This window comes from Oncorhynchus masou, chromosome 3, assembly GCF_036934945.1.
Source record: "Oncorhynchus masou masou isolate Uvic2021 chromosome 3, UVic_Omas_1.1, whole genome shotgun sequence".
In the NCBI taxonomy this organism is placed as follows: Eukaryota; Metazoa; Chordata; class Actinopteri; order Salmoniformes; family Salmonidae; genus Oncorhynchus; species Oncorhynchus masou.
In genome coordinates, this window is record NC_088214.1 from 9204374 (window position 1) to 9218448 (window position 14075).

At 45.5% G+C, this 14075-nt stretch overlaps 1 protein-coding gene across 1 annotated transcript; it reads left to right on the forward strand.

Moving 5' to 3' along the window:
- Positions 1 to 436: 436 nt before the first annotated feature.
- On the forward strand, positions 437 to 6141 carry LOC135518887 (uncharacterized). Its single transcript, XM_064943842.1, has 5 exons — positions 437 to 488; positions 766 to 1047; positions 1198 to 1293; positions 1469 to 1512; positions 2693 to 6141. Exons 1-5 carry the CDS (start codon positions 437 to 439, stop codon positions 2843 to 2845), a joined length of 627 nt encoding a protein of 208 aa, XP_064799914.1. The 3' UTR covers positions 2846 to 6141.
- The last annotated feature ends 7934 nt before the right edge of the window (positions 6142 to 14075 follow it).

Here is a 14075-nt window from a genome sequence, read left to right on the forward strand (position 1 = left end):
AACGTAGTCAATGGAACAAAAAGAACGTTAGTATAATGCAGGATGCACCTGCCAGGCGGACTCCGACAGGATAGGACAATGTGGAAGCAAACGGGACGACAGCTTGCTTCTGGCATCAAAAACACAAACAAGAATCAGACACTGAAAGTAGCAGGAACAGAGAGAGAAATAGAGACCTAATCAGAGGGGGAAGAGAGAACAGGTGGGAAGGAGTGAATGAGCTAGTTAGGGGAGATGTAGAACAGCTGAAGAATGAGAGACAGAGAAGGTAACCTAAAAAGACCAGCAGAGAGAGACAGAGTGAAGAGAAAGGACAGGAACAGACATAACAAGACATGACAGAAAGTATACACTAAATACCAAGGCAGGGTTGAGTTTAGTGAGGCAAACTTCTCTCTCGTACTGAAGAACCTACAGGAAGGAGACAGTGGTCTTTATGAGTGGTGAAGAAAACAAAGATGTTGCCAAGTACCAGATATCAGTTCAAGGTAGGTTGTCCTCCTTCCTGCCGTCCTTCTCTATGTATCGATAAGGTTGCAGTAGCAATCAATAGTGAAATATGAATTCTATCTCAGGTTAAATGCATTTAAATTGACTGCCTCTTAAGGTACAGAAAATGTCAACCACATTAAATGGTGACTAGAAAAATTATCCACTTTTGTGTGTGTGTGTGTGTGTGTGTGTGTAAATGGATAGGTGTGCATGTGTGCATTTGTGGGGTTTTCTAACCATGTCTATTTGCCTGTTTATCTGTTGTGTATTCAGAGAGAGTTGTGACACCAGTCCTGACAGTGAACTCTAACTCCACCATCAATGGCATCTATAAGGTGACTGTGACCTGCAGAGGTCAGAACACCTCTGTCACCTCCAGCTGTAACAGCAGCACCTGCTCTCAGGTGGGAGGAGAGAGTAGAGGGGCTGAGACCTCCACTGTCCCCCTGCTCTCTGTCTATGTGGCAGGGGGTTCCATCATCTGTAACCACAGCAACCAAGTCAGCTGGGCCCCTAACATGAAGGAGATCGAAACGATTTGTGCATCCAATTCTAGTAAGACACGCACCCATGCATGCACACACACTTTTGTGGATACACACTTTCGTGCGCACACACACACACACACGAACAGGCACACATACACACTAGACTAGATGTTATATCCTATGTTGACGTTGTGATTTTTATGTCACTATATTGCAGAACCAGAGCGGGACAAAGAGAACCAAAACTACAATGTCGGCATCATCATCATCATCGTTGGATGTGTCCTGATTGCTTGGCGGAAGCTGAATAAAGGTAAGCTCACTGTTCTTGCTGCAGGATCACTCTTAATACAGAAACTTTATTTTATTAATTAAACCACTGTGTACTGTTGATAACAGGTTGTAATGATTTCACATTATATATATATACTGTATGTATGTACACTCATAGCAAACCTTTATAGATCTTTTATGTGGTTGATTTATAGGTTACAAAGAGGATGGTATAAACACAGAGTATGCTACTGTCAGGGTAAGATACCTCATATTTAACACTACTGATACTGTGTCATTCTTGATGAAAACATTGTATTCACAAAAATAAATTCCAAATTACTGGTAAACTCAAGTTAATTTCATGCTCATATTGTAGATTATTGAACAGCCACAGATAAATTGTATTTATTTATTTGAGGTCATTGAAGGGTCAATCTGCAGTTGCTGCATCCATATTTGGACTTAGTTTGTAAACAAAGCAAATGTAAACAAACACTATAATACAGTGGGGTCAGAAATGATTGCCACCCTTAATAACGAAAAAAAAGGGGAATCATATTAATTTATACTAATACAATTGCAATATATATATATTTTAAATAATTTTCTCACAGAGGTAGGTGTCAGAATTGTCACTCTAAAAACAATACCCTCAAGACATACTAACCTCTCACCATTACCAATAACAAGGGGTTAACATGTCTTGAGGGTATGGTTATGATCTTTGACCCTTTAGCTTTCTCACTAATCATTATTCACGAATCCTTAAGGATTTTCCGAGGTCATGGTAGCATCCACATTAATGTAGAATTGTTTAGAAACATTCTATTATTATGTACAACAAAAGTGACTCCAAAATCACAATACATTAGTTACCATTCATTTCTATTGGGCACAAAATGATCTGAAACACAACCAAAACTATTTGTAAATTCATCCAACAAGTATGAAGAGTCACAAGCTTGACCTAGTCACTGCGTAGTAGGAATGTGTGACCAAATACTAAGCTTTTAACTACTTTATTTATAAAAATCTTTAGGGGTGTCAATAATGTTGACCCCTCTCAAAAAGAGAGAAAAAAGTAGTTGTTAAACAAAAACTCTTTCTCTGAGCAATTGTATTAGTATAATATAAATTACCGACCCTGGCCAGTCATTATTGCTCAACTTTATCAAGGTTGTAAATAATTTAGGACACCACTGTAGCCTCAAAACATGGTTAAAAACATGGATGGGAGCTCTTTAATCCATAGCTCTATCTATGAATTTAAGAGTGGTTACATTTCTCCAGCCTCATCGCTCAGCTTTTTACCAAAACAGGGGCAGTGAGTTTGCTTTGTTTCAACTGCTGATTGCAGCTTTAAGACCTTGTTTTATACCCGGGTCACCGTTCATAAATTCATAGTGAAGTTGTTACTGTATGTTTGTATTCTCCAGACTCCAGGTAACAGTCAAATAGGTGGTGAAGAGCAGGAATCTCCAGGTCCAGCATCACCCTCCATCTACAGTGAGGTGGGACAACCCCAACTCCAGCTGTGTGAACTATCCCACCATGGTGGGAGACGGAAGTCATCTGTAAATGGTGCCTAGATGACAATGTGTGATCGCATCGAATTCTTTAAATTGAAAGGCAATTTCCTCAAGTTTATGGAGACGGCATTCACAGTAAACGCTGTGTCATGTGTCGGCTCGATCAGAAATTACCTTTACACTTCAGTTGCACTATAACTCGGATCTTCCGTGGTCTGGATTGAATCTTGCCCTTACTCTCAATAGCTCTGTTTAGAACTGGTTCTCACATGTGTCCTTTGTCCTGGTCTTGTCCACTTTCGGATTGTCTACACCTGTCTAAAATTGTGGACACAATCAAAAGTCAAATTGAGATCTGATTGGGATCTTCCTGCCCACCTCCGGAGGTAGTCAGCCACGCATTGTGTCTGGATGTATTGCAAGTGTAGACAAATCTGAACAGTTAAACTATTTAAATCATAATTATCCTGCCCTCTCAAACATTTACAGGTTGCACAATTGACTTATGGCATCAATGGTGGTGTTGGAGGGCCAGAAGGAGGCACTCTGGACTAAAGATCTCCTCCCAATACCCCAGGACAGTGATGAGGACATCACCCTGAGTAGAGTGCAGTCTTTTGGATGGAATGTTAAATGGGTGTCCTGACTCTCTGTGGTCATTAAAAATCACATGGCACTTATTGCAATCCGCCAAAACCCATAATTCATCCATTGGACTGCTAGATGGTGAAGTGTGAGTCATCCCTCCAGTGAACTCATTTCCACAGCTCCATAGTCCAATGGCAGTATGCTTTACTCCACTCCAGCCGACGCTTGGCATTGTGCATGGTGATATTACGCTCGTGTGCAGTGATGGAAAAAGTACCCAATTGTCATACTTGAGTAAAAGTACAGATACCGTAATAGTTACTCAAGTAAACCAGTAAAATACTACTTGAGTAAAAGTCTAAAAGTATTTGGTTCTAAATATACTTAAGTATACAAAGTAAAAGTATAAATCACTTGAAATTCATTTTATTAAGCAAACCAGACGGCACCATTTTCTTGTTGGGGCACGCTCCAACACTCAGACATCATTTTCAAATGATACATTTGTGTTTAGTGAGTTCACCACATCAGAGGCAGTAGGGATGACCACGTGTTCTCTCAATATGTGCGTGAATTGGACCATTTTCCTGTTTGCTAAGCGTTCAAAATGTAACAAGTACTTTTGTGTGTCAAGGAAAATGTTGATTGTAAAGTACATGATTTTCTTTATGAATATAGTGTCGTGTGCAGGTCCTCGGCTATGGAAAACCATTTCATGTAGGTCCCCTGACGAACAGTTCTTGTGCTGACGTTGCTTCCAGAGTCAGTTTTGAACTCGGTAGTGAGCGCTACACGCTTCAGCACGCAGCGGTCCCGTTCTGTCACCCTGATGAAGACAGCTTGTCTGTTGAAACGTTGGTATTACATTTTTGCATCTGAGCTCCTAGAGTGTGCGGCTCTCCTTTATTTTCAAGTTTCTACTCCGCTAGCCAGCACCTCGTCTTTATAGGTGTGCGTTTCTTGTTCTTCTAGCTTGTGTGGCATACCACTTTGCGGCTGAGCAGTTGCTGCTCCTAGACGTTTCCACTTCACAATAACAGCACTTACAGTTGACCAGGGCAGCTCTCGCAGGCCAGAAATTTGACGAACTGACTTGTTGGAAAGTTGGCATCCTATAGACACGTTTTTATTTATTTATTTGTATTATTTGCTTTTTAATATTTGCTGCTTTATTCATTTTATCACATTTCATTAACCTGGTTGACTTGGAGTCTGCTGGTTCTGCATGGATAATATCTGAGAACAGTTCTGGTGCTTTAGATGAGATGGGGGCTTCTGCATTTATTTTTTTTATTTCACCTTTATTTAACCAGGTAGGTCAGTTGAGAACAAGTTCTCATTTACAACTATAAACTGGCCAAGATAAAGCAAAGCAGTGTGACACAGACAACAACACAGAGTTACACATGGAAAAACATGGAATAAACAATAAACAAGTCAATGACACAGAAGAAAAGAAGAAAGTCATAGTAGAGAAGAATTACAATTAGGCAGATTAACACTGGAGCGATAAATGAACAGATGATGATGTGCAAGTACTGGTGTGCAAAAGAGCAGAAAAGTAAAATAAAACATATGGGGATGAGGTAGGTAGATTGGGTGGGCTATTTACAGATGGACTATGTACAGCTGCAGCGATCAGTTAGCTGCTCAGATAGTTGATGTTTAAAGTTGGTGAGGGAAATATAAGTCTCCAGCTTCAGCGATTTTTGCAATTCATTCCAGTCACTGGCAGCAGAGAACTGGAAGGAAAGGCGGCCAAATGAGGTGTTGGCGTTAGGGATGATCAGTGCTGGAACATGTGCTATGGGTGGGTGTTGTTATCGTGACCAGTGAGCTGAGATAAGGCGGAGCTTTACCTAGAATAGACTTATAGATGACCCGGAGCCAGTGGGTCTGGCGACGAATATGTAGTGAGAGCCAGCCGGCTAGAGCATAGAGGTTGCAGTGGTGGGTGGTATAAGCTGATTTGCATGGATAATATCTGAGAACAGTTCCGGTCGCAACAACTGCCCGAGATACGCCAGGAACGCACAATCCCTCCATCAGTGCTCAGACTGTCCGCATAAGGCTGAGAGAGGCTGGACTGAGGGCTTGTAGACCTGTTGAAAGACAGGTCCTCATCAGGCAACAACGACCCCTATGGGCACAAACCCACCGTCTTTGGACCAGATCAGGCAAAAAGTGCTCTTCACTGACAACTCGCGGTTTTGTCTCACCAGGGATGATGGTCAGATTTGCGTTTATCGTTGAAGGAATGAGCGTTACACCGAGGCCTGTACATGACCCTCCAGCATGACAATGCCACCAGCCATACTGCTCATTCTGTGTGTGATTTCCTTCAAGACAGGAATGTCAGTGTTCTGCCAAGGCCAGCGAAGAGCCTGGGTCTCAATCCCATTGACCACGTCTGGGACCTGTTGGATCGGAGGGTGAGGGCTAGGGACATTCCCCCCAGAAATGTCTGGGAACTTGCAGGTGCCTTGGTGGAAGAGTGGGGTAACATCTCACAGCAAGAACTAGAAAATCTGGTGCAATCCATGGGGAGATGCACTGCAGTACTTAATGCGGCTGGTGGCCACACCAGATACTGACTGTTACTTTTGATTTTGACCCCTCTTTGATCAGGGACACATTATTCCATTTCTGTTAGTCACATGTCTGTGGAACTTGTTCAGTGTATGTCTCAGTTGTTGAATCTTGCTATGTTCATACAAATATCTACACATGTTAAGTTTCCTGAAAATAAAGTTGACAGTGAGAGGACATTTCTTTTTTTGCTGAGTTTCTGTCCACTACCTGTGACTCTTATAACTAAAAAGGCTTCATGCGTAGCGTGTTACCAATAATAGGTTAATATCCAAAGCCACATCTCTTGACACATCTTCACATCTCTCTCAAGTGGTGACACTGATCCAGTCCTGACACATCTCTTTCAACTCAGTTGACACATGAAAACCATGGTTACCACCAGAGGCAGAAATAGAAGTGTGTAAGAGTCACTGGGTGAGTGTGTCCCAAATGGCACCCTATTCCCTATGTAGTGCACTACCTTTAACCACAACCCGAAGGACCCTGTTCAAAAGTAGGGCACTACATAGGGAATAGGGTGCTATTTGAGTCTAAAGGCTCTCTGGTTTAAGACAGAGTTGTGACCTACAACATAGAATAGACCTAGAAAGCATCCTTCTGCGACCGTTGATTCCTCCAATTAGCTCTCCTTGATTACCTAGAAAAATATTATTTCCTATAAATGCAAGCATTTCGCTACACCCGCAATAACATCTGCTAAACGTGTATGTGACCAATACAAAATGTGCATCCAGCGACAAAAACAAACCGACTAAAGAGACGAAAATCATCCTAAATCATCGTTGTTATTTCACAATGATACACAATCACATGTAATATGAATAGAAAGCATCATTAAAACCTTTCCTTCATTGTTAAAGTGTTTTAAGGTGAAAATCACAACTCTATTTTCTATCCAGTAATTAGTGCTACAAAAGTTCCTGAGGTGCAACGTACTTAATAAAGTGTAGACTGCGGTCCTCTGTATCGACAATAACAGATACATCTGTGCAGACAACGCAGACTGACTCCTATAAACAGCAACTTAAAATAGCATGTTCTCCTGTCTTCTTCATTTCCAGTCAAAGGCCGGTGCTTTAGCTGGCATATTCTACAGTACATTGGCACATAACAACAACAAAATCATCATCATGAAATCTATAGTGTTGCATCTGTACATGTTTTTAAAGTGTATGGATGGACAGATGGTCCAGAAGAAAGACTAAAGTGCATCCCAAATGGAACCCTATTCCCTATAAAGTGCACTACTTTGACCAGGGCCCATGGAGCTCCGTAAAGGGAATTGGATGCCATTTGGGACACAGCGGAAGCATTCAGGGCATTTCCATGGCCTCCTCCGTCCTCAACACACTGAACGCCTTTACATCTCTCTCTACATACCAATATCATGTAAATTAACAAGTAAAGAATTCATCATTTGAATAGTTGTAGTAAACAGTAACAGACCCTGCTTAGAATCCAGTATATGCCAGACCTGGGTTCAAATAGTATTTAAAATATTTCAAATACTTTGAGAATTCGCTTGAGTCTACCTGAAGTGCTAAATGGGCAGAGTTGACCAATGTCGGGACTATTCTATTGGTTCCATTAAAACAGGAGAGATGATTTCAAATAGCATTTGAACCCAGGTCTGCTGTTTGTGTCTGTGTGTAAACTCTCAGACATTGCTGATTCGGACACTGACTCTGACCCTACTGTCTCTGACCCTCCCTCACCCTCCCTATCTTCTCTCCATGTAACTCTGCTCCAATCGGATCTTCTCTGGATCAGTGCCACCCCACTCCCACCTCCTCCTCTGTTGCCATGGTAATTCTGTGGGCAGAACGTTTTGAAGAGGGGCATGGTCTTGGTCTTGGCCACATTGTCAAAGAAAAGCGATGTCGACCATGTCTTTCCCTCACGGGGACAGAGAGACCACAGGGGGGGGAACTCGTACCCCCACAGGACCTCATCAGGCAGGTAGGAGGTGTGCACCTGGTAGGTGACAGAGGAGGGCTTCACCGTGGCGCTCATGATCACCAGCAACTCAGTGTGTCCATCCCCAACCTGAGGAGGGAGGGAGGGAAAAGAGTGTTTCAGGACAGGAAAAAGCACTGACACACAATTCTAAGTTTCATTCCAACTACCACCCTATTTCTTATGTAGTACACTACTTTTGACCCTGACCCTAGTTAAAAGTAGTGCACTATAAAGGGAACAGCCCTAACCAGGTGTAGCGTAGCCTTGGTAGCCCAGGTCCTGAGCGGGCTGCTGCCGTCTATGATGTGATAGAAGGTGAGGGGGGAGGACGAGGAAGGGGCTGTCGCTGGACATGTCCACCTGGAAGGGAACGTTCCATCACATTCACTAGGGGGTCACGTTGGGAATGCGTCCCAATTGGCTCCCTATTGCCCTCAAGGGAAATTTGTCTGGGACACAATGAGGTAAATCCCATTTACAGGAGAATGTTTTGCTCGTAGTTGGTTGGTAAGAACCTGATGTCACAATGTAATTGTTGGCAAATGACACAAAAAGACTACACTGGCAGTTAAGCACACACACACACACACACACACACACACACACACACACACACACACACACACACACACACACACACACACACACACACACACACACACACACACACACACAGTTGAGCAGTTAGTCTCCATCCTCTCACTCAGCAGAGCTCCATGCACGAACGCCACCAGATACTACAGAATCCCGAACAGGAACCACGCCCCCATGAAGGTAAGCCTGAGGAGGAAGAATTTCTAATGCCACTGCATATCCAGGAAGGTCGTCCAGAGGTCGCACATGTACAGGGCCGACCGCCCACTGATGTGCTCAATGAGTATGTTAATGCATCCATCCTTAGACAGAACACGCCTCCTCAGAGTCCCGCCCCCACCGGGGCACTCTGCGGGGCTGCCGGCCCCCCAATAGGGGCTTTAGAACGTCTGTCTGTGTCTGGAAGTGACACCTTCTGAGGGGAGGAGCTTCGGGAAGAAGGAGTGTAGCAGATATCATCTGTAAGTAAAACAGGAATGAAGGAGAGAGACATTAGGCAACGTCGTTGCCACAGTAACAAGGCATGAAATTTTAATGTGTTTGAGCCAATTAGTTGTGTTGTGACAAGGTAGGTGTAGTATACAGACGATTGGTAAAACATGATGTCTTCACTATTGTTCTACAATGTGGAAAATAGTAAAAAATAAAGAAAAACCTTTGAATGAGTTTGTGATTCAAAACTTTTGACTAGTACTGCATATATATTAGAGTATTTGGCTATTTCTGCCACACCCATTGCTGACACGTGTATGAAATCGAGCTCACAGTCATGCAATCTCCATAGACAAACATTGACAGTAGAATGGCCTTACTGAATAGCTCTGACTTTCAACGTGGCACCGTCATATGACTTTCCAAAAGTCCGTTCGTAAAATTTCTGCCCTGCTAGAGCTACCCCGGTCAACTGTAAGTGCTGTTATTGTAAATTGGAAACGTCTAGGAGCAACAACGGCTCAGCCATGAAGTGGTAGGCCGCAAATGCTCACAGAATGGGACTGCCTAGTGCTGAAGCATGTAGTGCATGAGAACATAACTTGCCCAACTGCATAGTGCCTAATGTAAAGTTTGGTGGAGGAGGAATAATGGTCTGGGGCTGTTTTTCATAGTACAGGCTCCTTAGTTCCAGTGAAGGGAAATCTAAACGCTACAGCATATATTCACATTCTAGATGATTCTGTTTTTCCAACGATGAGGGGAAGGCTCTTTCCTGTTTCAGCATGACAATGCCCCAATGCACAAAGCGAGGTCCATACAGAAAAGGTTTGTCAAAATCGGTGTGGAAGATCTTGACAGGCCTGCACAGAGCCCTGACCTCAACCCCGTCAATACCTCAACCCCCGTCAATACCGTTGGGATTATTTTTTAAGACATTTTCAAACATTTCTAAAAATCTGTTTTTGCTTTGTCATTATGGGTTATTGTGTATACAGTGGGGAGAACAAGTATTTGATACACTGCCGATTTTGCAGGTTTTCCTACTTACAAAGCATGTAGAGGTCTGTAACATTTTAACATTTAACATTTAAGTCATTTAGCAGACGCTCTTATCCAGAGCGACTTACAAATTGGTGAATTCACCTTCTGACATCCAGTGGAACAGCCACTTTACAATAGTGCATCTAAGTCATTAAGGGGGGGGGGGGGGGTGAGAAGGATTACTTATCCTATCCTAGGTATTCCTTGAAGAGGTGGGGTTTCAGGTGTCTCCGGAAGGTGGTGATTGACTCCGCTGTCCTGGCGTCGTGAGGGAGTTTGTTCCACCATTGGGGGGCCAGAGCAGCGAACAGTTTTGACTGGGCTGAGCGGGAACTGTACTTCCTCAATGGTAGGGAGGCGAGCAGGCCAGAGGAGGATGAACGCAGTGCCCTTGCTTGGGTGTAGGGCCTGATCAGAGCCTGGAGGTACTGCGGTGCCGTTCCCCTCACAGCTCCGTAGGCAAGCACCATGGTCTTGTAGCGGATGCGAGCTTCAACTGGAAGCCAGTGGAGAGAGCGGAGGAGCGGGGTGACGTGAGAGAACTTGGGAAGGTTGAACACCAGACGGGCTGCGGCGTTCTGGATGAGTTGTAGGGGTTTAATGGCACAGGCAGGGAGCCCAGCCAACAGCGAGTTGCAGTAATCCAGACGGGAGATGACAAGTGCCTGGATTAGGACCTGCGCCGCTTCCTGGGTGAGGCAGGGTCGTACTCTGCGGATGTTGTAGAGCATGAACCTACAGGAACGGGCCACCGCCATGATGTTGGTTGAGAACGACAGGGTGTTGTCCAGGATCACGCCAAGGTTCTTAGCGCTCTGGGAGGAGGACACAATGGAGTTGTCAACCGTGATGGCGAGATCATGGAACGGGCAGTCCTTCCCCGGGAGGAAGAGCAGCTCCGTCTTGCCGAGGTTCAGCTTGAGGTGGTGATCCGTCATCCACACTGATATGTCTGCCAGACATGCAGAGATGCGATTCGCCACCTGGTCATCAGAAGGGGGAAAGGAGAAGATTAATTGTGTGTCGTCTGCATAGCAATGATAGGAGAGACCATGTGAGGTTATGACAGAGCCAAGTGACTTGGTGTATAGCGAGAATAGGAGAGGGCCTAGAACAGAGCCCTGGGGGACACCAGTGGTGAGAGCGCGTGGCGAGGAGACAGATTCTCGCCACGCCACCTGGTAGGAGCGACCTGTCAGGTAGGACGCAATCCAAGCGTGGGCCGCGCCGGAGATGCCCAACTCGGAGAGGGTGGAGAGGAGGATCTGATGGTTCACAGTATCGAAGGCAGCCGATAGGTCTAGAAGGATGAGAGCAGAGGAGAGAGAGTTAGCTTTAGCAGTGCGGAGCGCCTCCGTGATGCAGAGAAGAGCAGTCTCAGTTGAATGACTAGTCTTGAAACCTGACTGATTTGGATCAAGAAGGTCATTCTGAGAGAGATAGAGGGAGAGCTGGCCAAGGACGGCACGTTCAAGAGTTTTGGAGAGAAAAGAAAGAAGGGATACTGGTCTGTAGTTGTTGACATCGGAGGGATCGAGTGTAGGTTTCTTCAGAAGGGGTGCAACTCTCGCTCTCTTGAAGACGGAAGGGACGTAGCCAGCGGTCAGGGATGAGTTGATGAGCGAGGTGAGGTAAGGGAGAAGGTCCCCGGAAATGGTCTGGAGGAGAGAGGAGGGGATAGGGTCGAGCGGGCAGGTTGTTGGGCGGCCGGCCGTCACAAGAAGCGAGATTTCATCTGGAGAGAGAGGGGAGAAAGAGGTCAGAGCACAGGGTAGGGCAGTGTGAGCAGAACCAGCGGTGTCGTTTGACTTAGCAAACGAGGATCGGATGTCGTCGACCTTCTTTTCAAAATGGTTGACGAAGTCATCTGCAGAGAGGGAGGAGGGGGGAGGGGGAGGAGGATTCAGAAGGGAGGAGAAGGTGGCAAAGAGCTTCCTAGGGTTAGAGGCAGCTGCTTGGAATTTAGAGTGGTAGAAAGTGGCTTTAGCAGCAGAGACAGAGGAGGAAAATGTAGAGAGGAGGGAGTGAAAGGATGCCAGGTCCGCAGGGAGGCGGGTTTTCCTCCATTTCCGCTCGGCTGCCCGGAGCTCTGTTCTGTGAGTTCGCAATGAGTCATCGAGCCACGGAGCGGGAGGGGAGGACCGAGCCGGCCTGGAGGATAGGGGACATAGAGAGTCAAAGGATGCAGAAAGGGAAGAGAGGAGGGTTGAGGAGGCAGAGTCAGGAGAAAGGTTGGAGAAGGTATGAGCAGAGGGAAGAGATGAAAGGATGGAAGAGGAAAGAGTAGCGGGGAGAGAGAGCGAAGGTTGGGACGGCGCGATACCATCCGAGTAGGGGCAGTGTGGGAAGTGTTGGATGAGAGCGAGAGGGAAAAGGATACAAGGTAGTGGTCGGAGACTTGGAGGGGAGTTGCAGTGAGGTTAGTGGAAGAACAGCATCTAGTAAAGATGAGGTCGAGCGTATTGCCTGCCTTGTGAGTAGGGGGAAGGTGAGAGGGTGAGGTCAAAAGAGGAGAGGAGTGGAAAGAAGGAGGCAGAGAGGAATGAGTCAAAGGTAGACGTGGGGAGGTTAAAGTCGCCCAGGACTGTGAGAGGTGAGCCGTCCTCAGGAAAGGAGCTTATCAAGGCATCAAGCTCATTGATGAACTCTCCGAGGGAACCTGGAGGGCGATAAATGATAAGAATGTTAAGCTTGAAAGGGCTGGTAACTGTGACAGCATGGAATTCAAAGGAGGCGATAGATAGATGGGTAAGGGGAGAGAGAGAGAATGACCACTTGGGAGAGATGAGGATCCCGGTGCCACCACCCCGCTGACCAGAAGCTCTCGGGGTGTGCGAGAACACGTGGGTGGACGAAGAGAGAGCAGTAGGAGTAGCAGTGTTATCTGTGGTGATCCATGTTTCCGTCAGTGCCAGGAAGTCGAGGGACTGGAGGGAGGCATAGGCTGAGATGAACTCTGCCTTGTTGGCCGCAGATCGGCAGTTCCAGAGGCTACCGGAGACCAGGAACTCCACGTGGGTCGTGCGCGCTGGGACCACCAGATTAGGGTGGCCGCGGCCACGCGGTGTGGAGCGTTTGTATGGTCTGTGCAGAGAGGAGAGAACAGGGATAGATAGACACATAGTTAACAGGGTACAGAAGAGGCTACGCTAATGCAAAGGAGATTGGAATGACAAGTGGACTACACGTCTCGAATGTTCAGAAAGTTAAGCTTACGTAGCAAGAATCTTATTGACTAAAATGATTGAAATGAAACAGTACTGCTGGAGTAGGCTAGCTGGTAGTGGCTGCGATGTTGACACTACACTAATCAAGTCGTTCCGTCGAGTGTAATAGTTTCTACAGTGCTGCTATTCGGGGGCTAGCTGGCTAGCTAGCAAGGTTGATTGCGTTCCGTTACTTAAAAGAACGACAATAGCTGGCTGGCTAACCTAGAAAATCGCTCTAGGCTACACAATTGTCTTAGATACAAAGACGGCTATGTATCTAGCTAGCTACGATCAAACAAAACAAACCGTTGTACTGTAATAGTTACTACGGTGCTGCTATTCAAACAGTAGAAGAACGACAATAGCTGGCCAGCTAACCTAGAAAGCTAACCTAGAAAATCGCTCTAGACTACACAATTGTCTTAGATACAAAGACGGCTATGTAGCTGGCTAGCTACGATCAAACAAATCAAACCGTTGTACTGTAATGAAGTGAAATGAAAATGTGATACTACCTGTGGAACGACGCGGAATGTTGACCGGGAAGTTGGAGTTCAATTCGGTAGAGGTTGGCTAGCTGTTGGCTAGCTAGCTAGCAGCATTTCCTACGTTAAGGACGACAAATAGCTGGCTAGCTAACCTCGGTAAATTAAGATAATCACTCTAAGTCTACACACTCTAAACTGCACAATTATCTTGGATACGAAGACAACTATGTAGCTAGCTGACACTACGCTAATCGAGTCGTTCAGTTGAGTGTAATAGTTACTACAGTGCTAGTGGACAGTGGATGTTAGCTAGCTGCTTAGCTGCTTAGCTAGCTGCTGGGCAGATACGTTAGGACGACGAAATACGATAATTATGCAATTGTC